This window comes from Leptinotarsa decemlineata, unplaced genomic scaffold, assembly GCF_025532065.1.
Source record: "Leptinotarsa decemlineata unplaced genomic scaffold, Ldec_3_MD MMD2_tig00026328_RagTag_RagTag, whole genome shotgun sequence".
In the NCBI taxonomy this organism is placed as follows: Eukaryota; Metazoa; Arthropoda; class Insecta; order Coleoptera; family Chrysomelidae; genus Leptinotarsa; species Leptinotarsa decemlineata.
Window position 1 is genome coordinate 17,872,469 of NW_027412688.1, and position 21,501 is coordinate 17,893,969.

Consider the following 21,501-nt stretch of genomic DNA (forward strand, 5'->3'; position numbering starts at 1 on the left):
ACATATCAAGTGTATAAAAGTACGAAGGTTTAGTTTTTTTGATATTGAAAAGTAATATTTACTCAAGTTCAGTGGATCATCAGAAGAACGAAATGTTATGTCCATCTAAAAATGACGTAGTGGCTATACATTGACGCATTCTATAAACCTAAAATATTTTGAATTTTGCAGAGTTGCTATATGTATCGATTTGTCATGCCAACTTGGTTTTCCTTCAATAAAGCATCTTAAATATTTCAAAGTTTTTAATTTCACAAACTACACTTAAACGATTTGATCTCCACTAACTTTATTGAAAATAATCATAACATGTTTCGCTAAAACATTAGCTTTTTCAAATGATTAATACATCCAAGCATCCTTACATTCATATTTATATACTACAGGTAACCACAATCGAGACTACCTGTAAGAAATTACCTGAATCTCTACATCACATACCTGCTCGATTATGCTTACCTAAAGCAAATTGCCTACCATCTACATCAATAATAATTCTTTATGGGTTTTTAAGAAAACAAGTTCAATAATGGTGATCTATTCAAATCTAATTGGTCATTCATTAGAATATTTGAATTTTTAAGTTTATTAATTTCCATTGCTTCTAAATGATTCAGTTTGAAACCTTTATTTTCAATGTGCAAAATTTCGAATTCTTCATTAAAGATGTGATTTTCTTCTAGAAGATGATTTGAATACGTTGAATTTGTTTTCTTGTTTACATAGCTCTTATGATGTTCCTGGATTCGATTCCTAAATGTCCTGCCAGTTTGACCAATATAGTTAGTGGAGATCAAATCGTTTAAGTGTAGTTTGTGAAATTACTATGGATCTTCATCAAGTAACGGCCGAATCAATCAGAAAATCAAAGTTTTTACATATTTGGTGGAATTTCAAACATATTCAATATTATTCATCCTCAAATTTAATTATTTCAGTAACATGCACGAGCCAGATATTGCAAATTATGAAAAATAAATGATTTCCACAACTGATTTATGCATTGAAAATGTATATACTTGATGGAATTGACCTGACAGACCGGTATAAATGTCAAATTTGCCTTCCTCAAAATATTTTAGGATGATATATCGCATTTATTCATAGCTATAAGCAATTTTCAGAAAGTTTAGTTTTCCATATAAGTTTAATAGTCCACCGAATTTCTATAAGAAGTAAACAATTAACATATTTCTTTTCTCAGATTTTGCTTTTGTAAAGTAAACATCTCAGGCTACACTATTCAACTGTTTTCGGATTGCTAAATTTCGATTATTAAACTTGTTCTGCTCCCATTTAATAACAGTGTAATTTGATAACTACCTAACTGATTATCTTGTTACAGACCGCAATAAAAGTTAATTTTACTGCATATTTCAAGATTCTAGGTTCAGTAACTTCAGCTGTACGTTAATATATGAGTGTCAGTCAATCAATAGGTACTCACTTATACAATATTGAATAGCATCAGCAAAAAAAACTGATCCTACTAATATTATAAATGCGTTAAGTTTGTGAGGATGGATGAATGTAATGTATGTATTTACGTTTTTTACTTTTTCACACCCAAACAGATCAACGGGTTCAAATGTTAGTTGGTATATAGATAGATCATGACCTGGAATAACACATAGGGTAGGTTCCCACGAACACGCAGGTAAAACAGCGGGAAACAGCTAGTATTGTGTTAGTGGATACCTTATATTAACGTACAACCGAAGCTACTAAATCTAGAATTTTTAAATATGTCCATTGGTATGTTCTTTGAATAGCGTAAATGAGCATCAAGAAAAAGAATCAGGAATTTCCACTCCGAAAGTGGAAAAATAGGGGTTCAAAGACTGTATTGAATTTTTTCAGTTTTGAAGTTGGAAACCTGAAGTTTTGAGTTGATGAAAAAATACTGTAACTTTTATTTTAAATGATCTGTGACGAAACTTAATGTGACAAACCAAATTCTACGCGGGCGGAGCCATAAGCAATAGCTAGTAATTTATATTTTTACTTCAAATATACAGTAAATGAAAAAAAAATGCCAACTGCACTAAGTAACGCGTCTGCCCGCGATCGGGTCACGTACTCGGCGATGGCGCTCCATTACTTAGACCGCCCCTCTACTCCCACGCATCCTCTCCCGTCGTCTTACAGTAGACGCGACGCGTAATGGCTTACTGCATTGCGTCAAGTTAATCTTATCGTGATAACTTTTAAACGATTCGTCCAAATTACTTAGTATACAAGACAAAGTTTATCTTTATTTGAAACTTGAAACGACAATTGAATGTATCAATTTTTATAAGAATTTGACAGATATTTTAAAAATTGCATTGTGAAAAAAGTATCCAATTGAATTGTATTCATGACTTAGTATTTTGCATATAGTGGCTACCACATAAGAGGTAGATATATGTTTGAAAGTGGTTGACAATGAATGAAATGCAGGTAGATATATGCTATCACGGACTTTTATTCAGAAGTATTCAAGATGAACAATCTTACGGTATAGTCGAAGTAAACGATATTGTGCACTTTTAAAGTTGTCAGCACTCTCAAAGACTTAAAAAACAATACATAGAAATGAACCGGCTACGAACTAGTCCACGTGGATTGTAGACTCAGCGGTTCGTATTGGATTTTTATACGAATTTTTATCCAATTTATTGGATTTTTACTAACCGAGTTTTATGATTGGCTGAACACTCATGAAATTAAATTTGAAGTCATGTTACGGTGACGAATAGAAATCGGGAAAGGTTATCGCAATCGTGTTCAGTTCAGGAACTGAACACGACTGCGACGACTTGAAATTTTTGTTATCCGTTCAAAATGTGGTGTCCTTGGACAAGTACTAATAGTTATAACGAGTGTGATAACAAGCAGACTTTTTCCAGTGTACCTAGTGATTCCAAAAGCGATGGTGAACAATGCGAAAAAGAGATACCAGTAAGTAAGCATTTGAATATTGGAACACAGAGAGTCTATTTCAATGCATATAAGAAAATCTACATCTCTAGTTTGGTTTCGAAAAAAACAAACTATTACAAGCAACATCAGATTTGACTGAAATTCGTTTCTCAACTGTACGTAAAATAGTTAAAAACAAATCTTATGAAAGCAAGACGCGATGTGATAGAGGATTACCAAAACCTTTAAATGTTCATCTAACAAAATCGTTGAAAAAAACAATATACGACTGTTACAAAAGCAATGAGATTCCTACAACTGAAATAATGGATGAAATTGAATACTTTCGGCCATAACGTGAGCTGCTGTGACAAAACTCTTCAGAATTGGATGAAGAAACTAGCATTTAGATTCAAAATGATAAACAAACGTCAAGTAGTTATCGGTAGCTGAAAAATAGTGGAATTGTGTAAAAAATACTTAGAACAAATAACTGAATATAGACAAGAACAACGGCAAATTTTCTATTTGAACGGAACTTAGTGTGACACTCACGACACAATTACGAAAGGGTGGACTGATGATTCGAGAATGTGTGCGCCTAACATGCCTGCAAACAAAGGATCGCGACTAATAATTTTGCATTGCGGAGGAAGTAAAGGATGGGTTACGAATTCTTTGAAATTATGTGGAAAAAAACTTGAAGAATGCAATATATATATATATATATATATATATATATATATATATATATATATATATATATATATATATATATATATATATATTCTTCTTAGCGTCAGTTACAATTAAATGGTGTACACTTCACAAGAAAGAACTGAAATTATTTTTATTTATGGTGCTGAAGATAGATGTGCTCGTAGAACAGCCCGGGTTTTTAATGAAAGGCATGCAGGCCAAAATGTGAGTCACCGATATGTTCTAGACCTTGTTAAAAAATTTGAAGAGACCGGTTCTGTGTGCAACAAAGCAGTAAAGCAGCCGAGAGTTCTTACGGAAGCTTGCACAGATTGAGATTTAAGGCCAATTCGCCGTTGAGCCTACTACTTCAATTTCGAAAGTCGCTAAGTTAGTAAATATTTCAGTTGGTTCTATACACAAAGTTTTAAAACTAAATAAGTTCTTTCCTTACAAAATGAGTATTCTCCAGCAACCCGGTGAGGATGACTATGATACTAGAAGTGAATTTTGTGAAATAATGACTGCGAGAATTCAAAATGACCCGAATTTAATAAAAAAATATTTGCTTCAGTGATGAATCAACTTTTTTTCTTAATGGCTTTGTAAATAAGCATAACTGTAGATACTGAGATAATGAAAATCCCCACTTATTTCGAGAGGATAATACGCATTATCCACAAAAAATAAACGTCTGGGCTGGAATTCTGGGAAACGAAATAATTGGCCCTATTTTTATTGAATAAAATTTAACTGGTCAATTTTATTTGAACTTATTGGAAAATGTAATCGATCCACTCATAACATAGTCCTTAAAATGCCCAGTTGATGAAGAAGACAACCCGCTCTTGGATGAACAAAATTTACATTTTCAACAGGACGGCGCACCGCCACACTACGCATCGCATGTCCGACAGTGGCTCGATCAACGGTATCCTGACAAATGGATTGGCAGAAGAGGCGCTCTGGAATGGCGGGCGAGATCTCCGGATTTAACGCCATTGGATTTCTTTCTCTGGGGTTATTTGAAGACAATGGTATACAAAACTCCCTCGCAGGACATTCAGGATCTAAGACACAGGATTACTGACACATGCAGACAAATTAATAACGAAACATTTACATTCCGACAGGAATTCGAGAATAGATTGTATTTTTGCTTAGCTACCAATGGTGAACATTTTGAACACCTAATGAAGTAGGGTACATTTATTTAATTGCAATAGCTATTGTTTTATTTTTCATTATAATTAATTTTCTTTTTGCCCTATTTTACGAGAACGGATCAACCAATTTCAGTTTTCTAAACTTTTTCGTGTGGGGCTCCCTCAAGTCACAGGTGTATAAGACACAAACCACAGCGGTCCTCAAAGTCAACATAACTTATGCTATCGGTCATATTCAACCTGATTTATGCGCCATAGTCATAGAAAATTGGACGTTTCGGATGCGCTCCACTCAGAGAAGCCGTAGCTGATATTTGAAAGATGTTATAGGACTTTCAAATTGATTAATTTGTTTTACTTAAATTTGAAGATAGGAAGCACTCAATAAAAGACCCTATATATCATATTAATTGTCGCAACTACCCTACGAGATAAAACAATAATTTTTTGTGTCCACGAACCAACCTTACGAGGTCTCCTATTTCATAGGGGGTTCCTAGACTAGATTGCATTAAAAATTGTGATTTCTTTAATCACTTAAAACGTTTCTGAGGATTTAAAAGCTGAATATGAAACAATCTCATTACTTTCATACATTTCTTGCTATGATGTTTAAAAAAGTGAATAATGTCAACTTATGGTTTCATGAGCTGTAAAAAGCAGCCAATCAGTTCCAAGTGAATGTGAACGAAAACGTTTCTTATTGAACTTTCAAACCTTTTAAATTCAATGAGAAATATACCTATTTCAAATCATATTAAACACCTAGATATAAAAGCCTCTTTAGACTGAACTTCTCGCAGCATTTGAAGACAATTTTCAATGTTATTCTCCGGATAATCGACTCCGCTTAAAAGAGGGAGGTGCGTGAAGAAGCAACTGGGAAAATAAAAATTTTATTGGTGTGAAGTTATCCACAGATTTCTGGCCACACATGCCGACGTAGAGGAAAATAAAAATCTGTGGTTGGGATACAAAATTATTAGCACCCGTACTAATATCTGTGGCTGGAAATACCTATTCACTATAGGTTGAACGTGAAATTATTGAGACTATTTGGTGTTTAACATTTTTATAGAGTCTTGAGTAGATTGAGGCGTTGATAATCCTTTTCTCATCAACAATACAGATTAAGGGAAAAATAAAATTGAAAATATTAGACTTACTTTCCAATACCCCATATAGAAATGATATCCGATGATGTGCGTCCATCAAAATCACACAACTTCCATAGTTTCTTGAGAAGATTAACTTGGTGATAACAGTTTTCTTGTTATCTAAACAGATTTCGAAAAAGAAATTGTTGAAACAATCAGACTCATTTTTTGAGATTCCTTGTATTCATGAAAATCACACAACTCTTATAGAATTTTGAATAGATCAACACAGTGAAAACCGTTTTTTTGTTACCCATACGGAATTCGAGAATAAAATTGTTGAAACGATGAAACTAACTTTTTCAACCCCTTGTAGAATTGAAACCAGATGATGTGCGTGCATAAAAATCGCATAAGTCTTATGGAATCTCGGGTAGATTGACGTAGTGATAACAATTTTCTTGTCATCCGAAGAGATTTCGAAAACAAAAATGTTGAAACAATCAGACTCATTTTTTGAGATTCCTTGTAGAATTGGAACCAGAAGATGTGTGTTCATGAAAACTACATAACTGTTATAGAATCTTGGGAAGATCGATATAGTGAAAACAGTTTTCTTGTCACCCATACAGATTTCCAGGAAAAAATATTGAAACAATCAGACTCACTTTTTAAAACACCTTGTAGAATTTTAACTAGAAGATGTGCGTTAATGAAAATTACATAACTGTTATAAAATCTTGGGTAGAACGATATAGTGAAAACCGTTTCCTTGTCACCCATACAGATTTCCAGGAAAAAATATTGAAACAATCAGACTCACTTTTTAAAACACTTTGTGGAATTGGAACTAGAAGATGTGCGTTCATGAGAATCACACAACTGTTATAGAATCTTGGATAGATCGATATAGTGGAAAATGTTTTTTGTCACCCATACAGCTTTCGATGAAAAAATTGTTGCATCAAACAGACTCATTTTTGAGATTCCTTGTAGAATTGGATACAGAAGATGTGCGTCCATGAAAATTACACAACTGTTATAGAATCTTGGGTAGATCGATACAGTGGAAACCGTTTTCCTGTTCTAATTCTACAAGGAATCTCAAAAAATGAGTCTGATTGTTGCATAATTTTTTTTATCGAAATCTTCATGGGTGACAAGAAAACATTTTTCACTATATCGATCTACCCAAGATTCTATAACAGTTGTGTAATTTTCATGAACGTACATCTTCCAGTTCCAATTCTACAAGGTGTTTTAAAAAGTAAGTCTGATTGTTTCAATATTTTTTCCTGGAAATCTGTATGGGTGACAAGAAAACGGTTTTCACTATATCGATCTACCCAAGATTCTATAACAGTTATGTAGTTTTCATGAACGCACATCTTCTGGTTCCAATTTTACAAGGAATCTCATAAAATGAGTCTGAATCTTTCAACATTTTTGTTTTCGAAATCTCTTCGGGTGATAAGAAAATTGTTATCACTACGTCAATCTACCCAAGATTCCATAAGACTTATGCGATTTTTATGCACGCACATCATCTAGTTTCAATTCTACAAGGGGTTGAACAAGTTAGTTTGATCGTTTCAACAATTTTATTCTCGAATTCCGTATGGGTAACAAAAAAAACGGTTTTCACTGTGTTGATCTATTCAAAATTCTATAAGAGTTGTGTGATTTTCATGAATACAAGGAATCTCAAAAAATGAGTCTGATTGTTTCAACAATTTCCTTTTCGAAATCTGTTTGGATAACAAGAAAACTGTTATCACCAAGTTAATCTTCTCAAGAAACTATGGAAGTTGTGTGATTTTGATGGACGCACATCATCGGATATCATTTCTATATGGGGTATTGGAAAGTAAGTCTAATATTTTCAATTTTATTTTTCCCTTAATCTGTATTGTTGATGAGAAAAGGATTATCAACGCCTCAATCTACTCAAGACTCTATAAAAATGTTAAACACCAAATAGTCTCAATAATTTCACGTTCAACCTATAGTGAATAGGTATTTCCAGCCACAGATATTAGTACGGGTGCTAATAATTTTGTATCCCAACCACAGATTTTTATTTTTCTCTACGTCGGCATGTGTGGCCAGAAATTTGTGGATAACTTCACGCCAATAAAAATTTTAGGGTCAGAGTAGTCAGTTAGAATAGTGAAACTGCCAATTGTTCATAGAATGAAATCACTTCGGCAAAACTCATTTTTTGTTTTTCCTTTCTCTACAACAATTCTTCTAATTTCAGGGTTTGGAATGGAAGCTACATTTTTCCTGATTATGGCGTATTCCCACACATTAACCCAAGGAATGACCGCTCTGTCAATTGGTGTAGCATTCAGTGGTTTCGCCATTTCCGGTTTCAATGTTAACCATCTAGACATCGCTCCCCGGTATGCAAGTATTCTGATGGGAATGTCCAACGGGATAGGAACGATAGCTGGGGCCATTTGTCCGTACGTGGTTCATCTAGTTGTTAAGGATAAAGTAAGTTGTAACTGAGCATTCATTTTCATTCACGAGTAATGAGTAAAAATATCAACGCAGTGGAAGTGTGAATAGAATGTATAAAAAGATACTCTACGCTCTGAATACAGAAGAGTTATTTTTCCCAATTTGTGATACTCACCGTGTCTTTTCAAAAATCAAGTATTCAACTAACACTTCTGGAAGTGCTAGTTGAATACTTAATACTTGCAGAAGAATATTATTTTCAATAAATTCCCCAAATATAATGTACGTGAAAGTTTGTTATGTAAGAAATTTAATACCTTAATTGAACTTAACTCTCACTTATTCGAATGATTCGCATTATCAAACATTAAAAAGCCTGGAGTAGCTAATGCCACTTTGTAGGATAGTTCAACCACAATGGCAGGCCAGATTGCAAACATAATAAGGTTTTTATCAAAAATAAATAATTAATAGAGATACGTTTGTACTGAATCGTATCAGAATAAAAGATAAAACTGAAATATTTGGCGTTAAATAAATTCAAAACAATCCAATCATATTTCCCAAACACCAGAACTACAATACTATTCTTGATGCGCTTTTCATCACCAATGCTTCAATTCACTCCTCTCTCATGGTCGCGGCCATACAGAGCAGGCGACCCGAATTCCTGATGACTTCACAGGCTCCATTCAGTACCACTTTGTTATGTAAGACACTCGAAACTCAAAAGTCCACAGTCTCCGTGTTTTCGGAAAAAGTATAACTGTGGAACAGACGATTCGAGATGCAAACTCTCATAAGGATGCATCATTTTCCAGGTCTTCACTTCGAGTTAATACAGATCCTTTTGTGTCCTTTCACTACTCCAAAGAAGTAGAGTAAGATCGATCCACTCAGGAAGCATCATGGCTATTCGCAGTCCGTCACCCATGTAACAGTTTCGAATTGGAAGTAACTTTGAAATGTTTCTCTTCATCAGAAGTGGTTTTTCTTTCTGGCGAAAAGAAACATCAGAACCTCAAAATTGTTATGTCATGTGGTTTAAAAAACATTGAACGGCACGTTAACACTTTTTTGCAAATTAACCATCCCAATGACCACAATATTAACTGGTTTGAATTTATAAATATATGTGATGAGCATATTCGCGAAATCGAGGCAGCCTAACTCAGATTGCAAACAAGCCAACAGGGATCCCTAACGAGATGACTGCTAAACATCTAGATCTATACTTAACAGCATCATGAACTTTACACACTCGTCATGAAGAAATAAATGCATAGATTATTTTTTCAATGCAGCGACTTCTCACGACAAACCATCGTTCAAGAAAACTTGAAAGCAAAGTATCACCCCTAAAAATCTCGGCGACAAAAATCGTTTCAGGTTTGTTGAGTAAACGTCACAATAAATGTGAATTGAGAGTAAATTGAAGTGAAAAACTGCATAACTAGATAATTGAGAATGAACTGCTTGCCAGTCCAGATGTTACTTTTCGACAGCTTATTATTAGACAACTCATCTCAACATCAATGTTTATGATAAAGTTCCTATCAATGAACGTGCAAAAAATAGTTTTCGTTCTTGTTAAAAGACTGCTCGAGTTAAACTTATACTTACGAAAGGCAATAAACATTTTTAAATGACTACAGACCACTTGCTTTACATTCCATGTTATATCTCGTAAATCTCATAAACCACCCAACTTTGCAACAATGCTATCGAAAAACACGGATAGTATCGTACTTCTAACTAATTGAACTTCGATATCATTACTTGTCTTTTCACGTAGCTCTGCAGTCCACAGTTTTCTCAACCAACATTTCTTACAAGTAGCCGTCAGTGGCTCTCTCTGTCGGATACCTTCACCATCATGGCCGGGATTTCACATGGATCCATATTGTTTTCAAACCTTTGTCAACCATACATTTCCAATATTTCGCTCTATTAACGACAACGCATTACTCTGCTTCCATTAAGTAACCCATACATAAACTGCTAATTCACATCTTCAGCGACAACAAAAAGTTTTATATCTTGCTCCTGAACATAACCTAAGATTGCAATATTCTATTCAAAGAAGAGTCATCTGTCTAATTGGAGAAACAAATATCACACTTGATAGCCTGGAGCATCAAAGAAAGGGTACGGATATGTATATTTCTATATTTATGGGAAATGTTTGGATTAAAACTTTCAAAATCTCCTTTCCCTTACTAGAACAAAAATGCTGTCTCTCGTGACGCGTTTCGATAATCATCAGGAGATGATTATCTAAGGATTTCTAACTTCAATATTCAAGAGATAATTAGAATTGTCATCATCTGTAACGTGTATCGAGAGAGAGTGAGGAAACAGTGTTTTCGATAAAAAATACAGTTACTCATCGCTTCGACGGTGAATCTCGAATTGTATAAGGTTGTTTCAAGAGTTTTGTCTGTTGAAATTTCATGTGTTTTTGTGGGTCGGTCGGTAGCCAGGCGGTTCGACGTGGGTGCTTTGTTCACTCACTCTAATTGGGTGCCGTATTCGCCGGTGGTTCAGGCCCCAGTCTGAACGATCGATTTTCACATGCTATCCTCCAACCCGTGTTAGGAATCACACATTAAAAGGTTAATCCTTAGCTCGCACAAGTTTCAACTTCTGAGGGTTGTCGTTCGTAGGGGTGCGATAGTTGGTTAACGAAAAAACAGATTTTAAACACACAGATTTGAAATGAAGCTCCATATCTCAATAAATATTCATTCTAATGGGTCGTGATATATATTGATCGATAGAGAGTTGTGTACTCTATAAATTGATGTTTTCCAAATTTCAATTTTTCACTCTTTTCGGCTTATTATTTACTATATAATATCATTGAGCAATTTTGGATCAATTTTTCTCTACGAATTCAAATTGAACCAAAGCGCTGCCGAAACAGACCGAAAAATCAACCAGGTATTTGGCAGTGATAATATTAATGAACGCCCTCTTCGACGTTGGTTTGCAAAATTTCGTCTCAGAGATTTCAGCCTCCAAGATAAGCCCCAGTAATTCAGGATGAGGATTTGAGGACCTTGGTGGAGACAGACCCATCACAAACGGTTCGTGGGATGGCGAAAGAACTGAGCGTTAGCTCCCATGCGGGTTTTGATGGTTTGAACCGTATTGGAACGATCAGAAAGCTCGAAAAATGTGTGCCCCACGTTTTAAATGATCGACAGAAATTGTCACGTTTCAGAGGAGACGTTCAGTACATTGGTTTGACACCGATTAGTTATAAAGGCACTTCACAAAGGCGAAAACTTACCAAAAAAGACCATGATTACTGTATGATGGTCAGCGACTAATGTGATTCACTATAACTTTCTGCAACTGGACCAAACCATGACATCAGAGTCCTTTTGTGAGGAAATCGACGAAATGTACCGAAAATTGCATCAGCAGCGGCAGGCACTGGTCAACAGGAAAAGTGTGATCGTGCACCCACCCACCATACCCCTCCAGACCTCTTTTCAAGTACTTCGATTACTTTCTCACCGATAGAACCTTCGCCAAACAGGACCAGCCAGAAACGGCCTTCGTCGGCTTCATCGAATCCCAATTACACAATTTTCATGCTGACAAAATTAATCGACTTTTATGTATTTGATTATTGATTTATTTAGTTATTCATTTATACACTGTTCTACAGGTTACACCCAACTACAGAACAGGGATATAAGTCAAATCACAATACAATTACAATAAGTTATAAGATAAAAACAATACATATAGAATTAGCTGAAGTAAAATGACCTAATCTCAGAGATGGAAGAGTAAAAAATGTCGAGCTGACAACTTGCCAAATTGCATTTGACACACATGTTATGCAGAGGTGAACGTTTCAGAATATTTGTACGTGGTATTGGCAGATAAAAAAGATTAACCACTCTAGAGGTTGGTCTAGGTACATTGAAATTAAGTTTTTATAGAATATGTGGGTTAATAATTGAATTATTAATCAATTTAAAAAGAAAAATTGTGGAGTGACAATCACGACGGCAATTCAAGCTATGCATAGCATGTCTAGCTAACAATGCATCATGGGGAAATCCAATTGGTGGATAGATATTGTCTGATCTATAGGAGAGAAGTTTTAGGAAACGACGTTGTACTGATTCAACTTTCTCTGTATACAATTGATGAGACGGATTCCAGATTATGGATGCATATTATAATTTTGATATGACGAAAACATAGTATAAGGTTTCGATGTAGATGGATCCGAGAAATCGCTGGAGATATGAAAATTGACGATTTTTTAGTGTGTACGTGGTTACCTTACATTTACTCGCATTTGAAGGCAAATTGTTGCGAAAACACCATTGCTCAACACGTTTCAAATTGAGGGAGAGTTGAAGATGCCATTGATCTCACAATATAATTTCAGGTCATACGCGTATATCAAACAGTTGGTGTCAATGACCTCAACTATGTCGTTTATAAAGGCGTTAAAGAGAAATGGACCTAGATTGCTTCCTTGTGGAACACCCGAGGTAGCTGCATATTCCACAGACTTGAAGCCATTGAATGTAACATACTAACGCCGCCTGTCAGTGAAGTATGATATAAAAAGTTGGATCAGGGTCAGAGAAAAGCCGTACCTGTACAATTTCGATAGCAGTAATCAGTGAGCAAGTCTGTCGAACGCCTTAGAGAAGTATATATGACATCAGTTTGGGATCTCGCATCAATGGTTTCAGAAATATATTGGGTAACATTGAAAAGGTTGGTGATTGTTGAGCGACCTTTCATAAAACCATGTTGAAGTGGTGTAATTTGATTGCTCAAATGAGGTTATAACCTGCTATAGATAAGGATTTCATACACTTTGACGAAGTTACATATTATTGATATGGGTATATAATTACCGACATCAAAATTGTCCCCTTTTTTATAAATTGGCCGAACATTAGACTTGTGTTACGTTGGAAAAAGTGCACTGATTCAAATAACGCTCAATTCGATTAAATTGAATAAGTGTTCACTGAGATATTGAAGTTCAAAGTAGACAGATAGAAACGGACAAAACTTTTGAAACAACCTTATACTCGAATTCTTGAAGAACGGCGTCCTTGTGTAATAAACTTCCCGAGATGATTTTTCCAAACGATCTACAGTTATTTAAGCAGCATAATTGTCATTCAATGCCTGTATATGTATATCTCCATTAAAAATCTGAAATCCTTATGAAAATAGTCATTACTGAATATTTCGAAACAAAGGCGGATATGGATGTCTAATCCCATTTCAACGGTATCGTGGTTACAAGCAATATTGCAGTCCGACTAGCTTTCAGAATTCACATCCCCAACTTTTTTCGCACGAATGCACTCAACGCATTTCACAAAAATGAACTCTGTATGCATGTCATCTCGCCCTCCCGGAAAACGATTGCATTGTTCTGTAGGCGGTTTAGAGGCGACCGACCGAAACAAATACAGAAACAATGACGTTCGAAATAATTTCATGAATCTAATTTCATACTGATAAAATTCTATAGGAGAAAGTTTTCCTTTGAGAATCGGCAACCGAGAAAACTTAATTTCTCAATCACGAATTTTATAATACTCCCACTTAAAAATAGATACCTAAATTGGATTATTTCTTTTGTTTAGAGGGGTCGAGGTTTCGTGGGTTATCAGTGTATTTCAACCATATAAACAACCTGGACAAAATTAATATTTTAAGACTGATTGAGAATATGTGCAAATGACAAGTCCAGCCGGGAAAGTTACTGCGAACTTTCATTAAATCATTTTCAGATTTGAAAAATCAATTACTTTCTACATTTTAGTAGGACCTCTAAACCCTTCTCGTGAATACCTGAAGAAGAGTCTGACAACAGAATCAAGATCAACGTGTAAACAAATGAAAATCGCCATCAAAAAACCGCATCAAAAAGCAACAATCTATAGTAATATCATAAATGTGAAAATTTGAGAGGATGGATAAATGTATGTTTGTGGCTCTTTCACGCCTAAACGACGGAACGAACTTAGATGAAACTTTACGTAAATACAGCTTATACATCAGAAAACATACAGGCTACAATTTACAAAGGTTTTGTGTAATTTTGGTCACAGTGTAACGATAAGTATTAGGTAAGTAGCTCCATGAGAGCTATATTGCCGTGCGCTGCCTATACCACTGGAGTTACATGCAGATAATATGCCGTGAGATTGTTTATCTTAAATAGTTTCAAATACAAGTCCGCGATAGCATATATCTACCTCTTATGTGGTAGTCACTATATGCAAAATATTGAGCCTTAAATACAATTAAATTGAATACATTTTTTACAATGCACATTGTAGAATATCTGTCAAATTCTTATAAAAATTGGTACAATGGTTGTTTCAAGTATGTATCAAAAACAGCTGAAATTTGTTTTTTATACTCAGTAATTTGAACGAATCGTTTAAAAGTTATAACGATAAGATAAACTTGACGCAACGCAGTAAGCCATTACGCGTCGCGTCTACTGTAAAACGACGAGGACGATGAGCGGGAGTAGAGATGCGGTCTAAGCAATTAAGCGCCATCACCGAGAACGCGACCCGAACGCGGGCAGACGCGTGAGGGCAGACGTCGTTGACGGTTGTATTAGTTTTGCGAAATTTCTTTGTAGGTAACATAATTCCACCCTCGAAGCTATTCATTGCTTAGTGCAGTTGGCATATTTTTTAGTCACTGTATTTTTGAAGTAAAAATATGAATTACTAGTTGTTGCCCGCGGCATCACCCGCGTAGAATTTCATTTGTCACATTAAGTTTCGTGATAGACCATTTTAAATGAATAGTCACAATATTGAATACTATTAGCAAAAAGAAACTGAAAAAATTAGAATCAAATACACTGGAAATCCAACAATTTCAAATTAACGTACAGTCGAAGCTACTGAACCTAGAATCTTGAAATATGCAGGTAGGTTCTTTGTATAGCGTAAATAAGCCTCAAGACAGAGAATCAGGAATTTCCACCACCAAGGGGGAAAAATAGGGGTTCAGATATTGTATTGAATTTCGTCAGTTTCGAAATTGGAAACCTGCAGTTTTTGGGTTAATAATAAAAAATATTGTAACTATTTGTTTAGAATGGTCTGTTACGAAACTAAATGTGACAAACCGAATTCTACGCGTGCGAAGCCACGGGCAACAACTAGTACTTCAATAATCCATCCAGTCTTTTGTTAGTGTTAGGTATTTTTTTAGGTTTACTATTTTTGTGAAGCAACTTTCTTCTGCAGTATTTCCATAATACCAATTTTCACCTTATCAAAAAAGATCAGAGAATTATCGATGTTTATTCACTCACTCACGTTGTAACTATTTTCTGAAAATTGTTTTTCACTGATTGTGCGTATGATTCCTTATCACATCCAACTTCATACACTTCTGAAAGATAACTTCGAAACCTGTAGCGTAAATGAATGCAACAAAAACACTTCCTTCAATCAGAAAAATCAACTCAAGACATCAATTGCTCGTTTCTCTGCCTTTTCTCACGAAGATTGTTGAGAGAATTACGAAGAGAAGAATGACATCATTCTTCAACAAATATTTTAATTACCCGTCAGTAAGGACTCCAATATTATAAACACAGTACGCCATTTTCAGCCTATATTTTGATTTAAATGAACGAAAATGAACACAATCTCTTCAGAACTCAAACAAATGAGTAGGAATATGAAAAAAGTCAATAAATATAAATGAAAGTCACTACGAAACATTGTTTCGTGGTATTATTATTGTCAACACTTCCAAACAAACGTTGAAATTCCTATACTTCCTCAGATGGTCGGTTTTCAAAACCCAAAATTCAGATTGTGGAAAGATATATACCCGTAAAACCGTATAAGAAACACATAAACCTTTCTGTAAATTAATGGATGATTTTTTTTTATGAAACAATCCCAATTCTACGGGAAATAAAGATTGATAACGAACTGAAAGGTAGCCATATTACTCAATTATGCAACCATTCAGAATCTTATGCCGTTCAGGCACTTGTTGAATCATATCTACATTCTGACACATCATTTTGAAGTTCCTGGCGAATACTTCACAACCCTAGAATATGAAGTCATCTTTACCTACTACAAAATGACGGAACATTTAATAATTTCCTGAAGACAAACACATTAATATCGATATTTCTAGAAATATTCCTATTTATCTGCCATATGGTACTTCCAACAACCCGATAAGGTTTTTAAAGTTTTTTTTGTTCATAAAAACGACAAAAAATGTCAGTACGACAATGAAAATCATTGTTCAGTTAGAATATTCTCATTTAGTTTTCGGAAGAAAAAATTGAAGCGATTTTTATTTACGGTGCGATGCGTAACTTTCCCGAGATCGAAAGGATTTTCAATGTACGTTTTCCGAATCCTTCTATCTGTAGAAAATATTTGAGGGAACTTGTATCTAAATTCACAACTACCGGTAGTGTACATAACAAAAAGCCCCCAAGTCATCTGTCCATTCCGGAAGAACAGCAAGTGCAAATAATTGATGATATAGTAGTAAATCCTGAACAGTCTACTTATTACGTCGGTAATGTTTGTGAGGTGTCTCCTTCTACTGTGTGGAGACTTTTAAAGGAATAGGTATCATCCATACAAAATTAAAATGCTACACCAATTAACTGAAGATGACCCTGATCGAAGAACAGAATTCTGCGAAATCATGACGGAAATCATTGCAAGGCATCCTATCTATCTCCACAATATTTGTTTCAGTGACGAATGTACATTTTTTTTAAACGGCCATGTTCGCAGACAAAATTGCCGTTATTGGAGTGACACCAACCCTCACGTATTCCGGGAAACACATACCCAATATCCAGAAAAAATTAACATTTGAGCAGGAATATTGGGAAACCATATTGTAGGACCTCTATCAATTGATCAAAACTCAACAGGGGAACTGTATTTGAATATGCTGGAAACTACTGTTGATCTTCCCATCACTGAAATCGTCGAAGCGAATCCTAATGAATTCCATATGGATTCTAACAAGATGGAGTACTATTACATTACTCCAGACAAGTAAGAAACTATTTGGATACTACTTTTTCCGGTCGTTGGATTGGCCGTCGAGGTCCTACAGAATAGCCAGCCCGCTCGCCAGATCTGACACCTTTGGCCTTTTTTTATGGGGCTATTTGAAGCAAAGGGTGTACGAAACTGAACCTACTTACAATACGACAGAGAATAATAAATATTTGGAGAGATATTGACGTTACTGAGTTCAAAAATGTTCGGAGTGAAATATCGAATAGGCTGTTCATATGTCAAGAAGTTCAAGGCAACCATTTCTAACATCTTCTGAACTGACCTCTAGCTTATTACCTCATATTATGTAGCTGAATGTCAATGTATTCAAGCAATTAACGGGTGATTTTTTAAGAGGTATAGGATTTGATTTTCGAAACAACACAAAAAATTTGAAAAAATTGATGAAATATTTATTGGAATCGATAGAATAATCAATATAATTTAATATTTCGAGATGATTTCATGCAAATATTGTCCGCGGCGCTGCTTTAGATGGCCCATACGCAAGATCCAATTTTGGCACACTCTCTCTAACATATCGATCGGTATTTCACGTATAAATGCTTCAATATTGGCTTCCAGAGCATCAGTCATTGCTGGTTTATCCCTGATAAACCCCACAAGAAATAATCCAAAGGCGTTGAATCACACGATCTACACCGTCTTGTTGAAACCACATGTCAGACTTGTCCAATTCTTCCATTTTGGGCAACAAAAAGTCGTCAATCATCACACGGTAGCGCTCGCCATTCACAGTAACGTTCCAGTCATTGTCGTCTATGAAGAAGTTCGGCCTGATGATGCCATCGACCCATAATCCACACCAAACAGTAACTTTTTCGGGATGCATCTGTAGCTCTTGCAATGCTTGTGGCTGGTATTTACTCCAGATGCGGCAATTTTGCTTGTTAACATATTCATTCAACCAGAAATGAGCTTCGTCGCTGAACACAATTTTTCGATAATAATGTGGATCTCCCTCCAACTTTTCCAGCGCCCATTCACCAAATGTTAAACATTGTGGGAGGTTGTGTGGCTTCAATTCTTCCTCCAGCTGTATCTTATAAGATTTTACACCCAAATCCTTTCGCAAAATTTTCCACGTAGTGGAGTAACAGAGGCCCAATTGCTTTGAACGACGGCGAATCGACATTTCACGGTCATCACGAACACTGGCGGATACAGCCGCAATATTTTCTTCGGTTCTCACTCTACGTATGCGTGTTGGTGGTTTAATGTCCAATAATGTAAACTGGGTTCTAAATTCTGTCACAAGCTTCCGAATAGCTCCCTCAGTAGGCCGACGAAACTGCCCATAAATTGGAAGAAGTGCACTATGCACTTTCTTCACCGAGCATAAATTTTGATTCATAAAATTCAATAGTTTGCAAGCGTTGTTCATTCGTAAGTCTATTCATGGTTAAATTATAGACCAAACTGAACAAGTTTGACAATGACACGATTCACGCGTGATCTGTCAAAAACAGTGTTGCCAAAAAGATACCAGCGAAAAAATCATGCATTTTATAGTAGTTGAAGATATTGACATTATATTCTAGGGTTGTCAAGCATTTGTCAGGTGCTTCAAAAAGATGTGTCACAAGACCACCTTTCCATTTAATTTTTTTTTTCAGATAGCGCCCAATCGCCGTCTTGAAAGTTCCACCTGTATATATTAATTAGACCTAAAATCTCTTTTTTTTTCAGACGAAAGAAGAATGGAGAATAGTGTTCATAATATCTGCCTTGATACATTATTCGGGTATAATTTTCTATGGTATTTTTGCTTCTGGTGAACTTCAACCATGGGCAGATCCAACAGTAGAGGAAGAGAAGCACTGGAACCAAATGAACGAGGGTATACCAATAAAAAAGTCACCTGTGAGTACCTATAAGTTCCTAGCTTTAAAAATAGCAAACATTGCAAACAATAAGTAAGGTTGTGATTGAAATTTTTTTTTGAAAGAACCTATGGTATATCCTTTACTCGATCATACATTGGATATAATCACATGTCTATCTCAGCTTTCATCATTTATGTAAGACGAGCCTAAAGGATTTTGCGTCGTACGGGTTCAATTGCTGTTATTGTGTGAATATTATCTCCAGTCACATCAAAGGATGGTGCACCTTCCATTCCTACCACTCCGTTAACAAGTTGTTGCCAGTACTGAGTCTCGATAATGAAAACGAAAGATATAATTCTAAGAAATAGTTGAAGACTGTGCCGAGTCGCGAAGCATCCCTGAATTACTTCATGTAGACTCTCTACTGCTGATATTACGACCATCATCGTTTGGCAAATTATCAGATTGATCTACTAGTACAGATTGCATTTTCCTCACATTCACACCAAAATTTCTGACCCAAATTTATAGCTTTTCTTCTAGTAATTGGTGATGAAACTGATCAAAGGTTTTCGAAATCAAGCGACAGTCCTTTTGATAAGGGTTATTGAAAGTATTAGAAAGAAAAATAAAATATACATTTAAGATAAGGCATACATTAATTTTCAATTAAAAATTCGGAAAGCGAATAAAAACATTTGTCCAATGAAAAATGTTTCAAGTCTTTTTGAAATGTCTCATATTTTTAGGCTGTTTTATGATATCTGGTAGTTTGTTAAAATTCGTGGCCTTTTGTAATTGGGAGCAAAATATGCAGTATTCACTTTCGCAAATGGAATATACATGGAGTGTTCATCTCTAGTATTACAACCATGAATATCTTCATTCAATTCGAAAAACCACCTATTTTCAAAAATATAACAGCTATATCAAAAATGTATATACATGGAAAAGGTAAAATTCCGTGCATTTCCAAAATGGGTTAACATGAGTCCCCAAATTGACTAATGAAAACATCCGATGCTGAGGTGGAATTTCCCCAGAGACCTATACCATACCTAAGCCTTGAATCAATTTGGGTGTAGTAAATTACCAGTAACTGTGCCTTATTGAGAAATTTTCGAAGCTTCAAAAGAAGAAAATTCAGGGAATTCAATTTGCCCATTAGGTCATTGCAGTGGGTTTTCCAACTCATAGATTCATCTGAATATACCCCAATAAATCTAACAGATTATTGAGTGTTTGTCTGATTTTCTCTAAAATTTAGATTTTGTATTGACTTCTGACGATTGTGGAAACGTATTACCTCTGTTTTTTCCGTATTGAAAAATAAAGAACGTTCATTAGAAAAATTTGATATATTATTCATCACATCACTACATTTAGTAAATTAGTGTCAGGTGAAGACAACACCAATGATGAATTATCAGCATAGGCAGAGTGATGACAATTTTCAAAATACAATCAATCTGATTAATGAACAAAATGAACAACACGAGTCCTACGACAGAACCTTGTGGGAAACCCATATCAACATCCAGACATTCAGATTTCCTATTATATTTTGTATTATTGGAGTTTATTGGAATAGATACATATTTTTTCTCATCCGCTAGAAAAGATTCAACCCATTTCAATGGGAGACCCATATAGTTATAACAATTCAGATAGTTTTCCGTGGTTTACACAGTCAAACGCTCGGCTTGAATTCCTGAACATTGCTGCTGGACATTCATCAGCAGCAATATGTTCGATTATTTGGTTGAAAAAAGATAATGTAACAGTTGATATTGATTTTCCGGCCTGGAATCCATGTTGTTTATCCGATAATATCTTATGCTTTTCATTTAAACTCCAAAGACGATCGAGAAAGGCATATTCAAATAACTTTGAAAATACAGATGGAATTGTTATCGGTTTGTAATTTTCCAATAATTTAGAATAATTTTTCTTGTGAATCGATATGACTTTTCCAATTTTATTAACATTTGGAAATAAATCTGTTTGAGAAGATAAATTCATTCACCAAATGAGTTAGGGGAGAAGTAATATCCTCGAGGACATCCCTCAAAATAAATCCTGGGATCACATCTGATCCGGCGGAATTTTTATTCTTTATTCTTCTTTTTAAAAGTGAAAGAAGTTCTTTCTCTGAGAACGGTTGCAAGAACATGCTCACCTCATTAAAATCATTGTTAACGCTCAAGAGGACTAATTTTAGAAATTCTGTTCG

General features: G+C 35.1%; 1 protein-coding gene across 1 annotated transcript in view; it reads left to right on the forward strand.

The window, feature by feature from the left end:
* The window catches only part of VGlut (Vesicular glutamate transporter), a 246,183-nt gene that overhangs the window by 220,326 nt on the left and 4,356 nt on the right, over window positions 1-21,501 (forward strand). Inside the window, exons 7-8 of the mRNA XM_074182632.1 lie at window positions 8,127-8,365; window positions 19,129-19,302. Of these exons, the coding sequence (XP_074038733.1) occupies window positions 8,127-8,365; window positions 19,129-19,302 (413 nt within the window). The remainder of the gene's footprint in view (window positions 1-8,126; window positions 8,366-19,128; window positions 19,303-21,501) is intronic.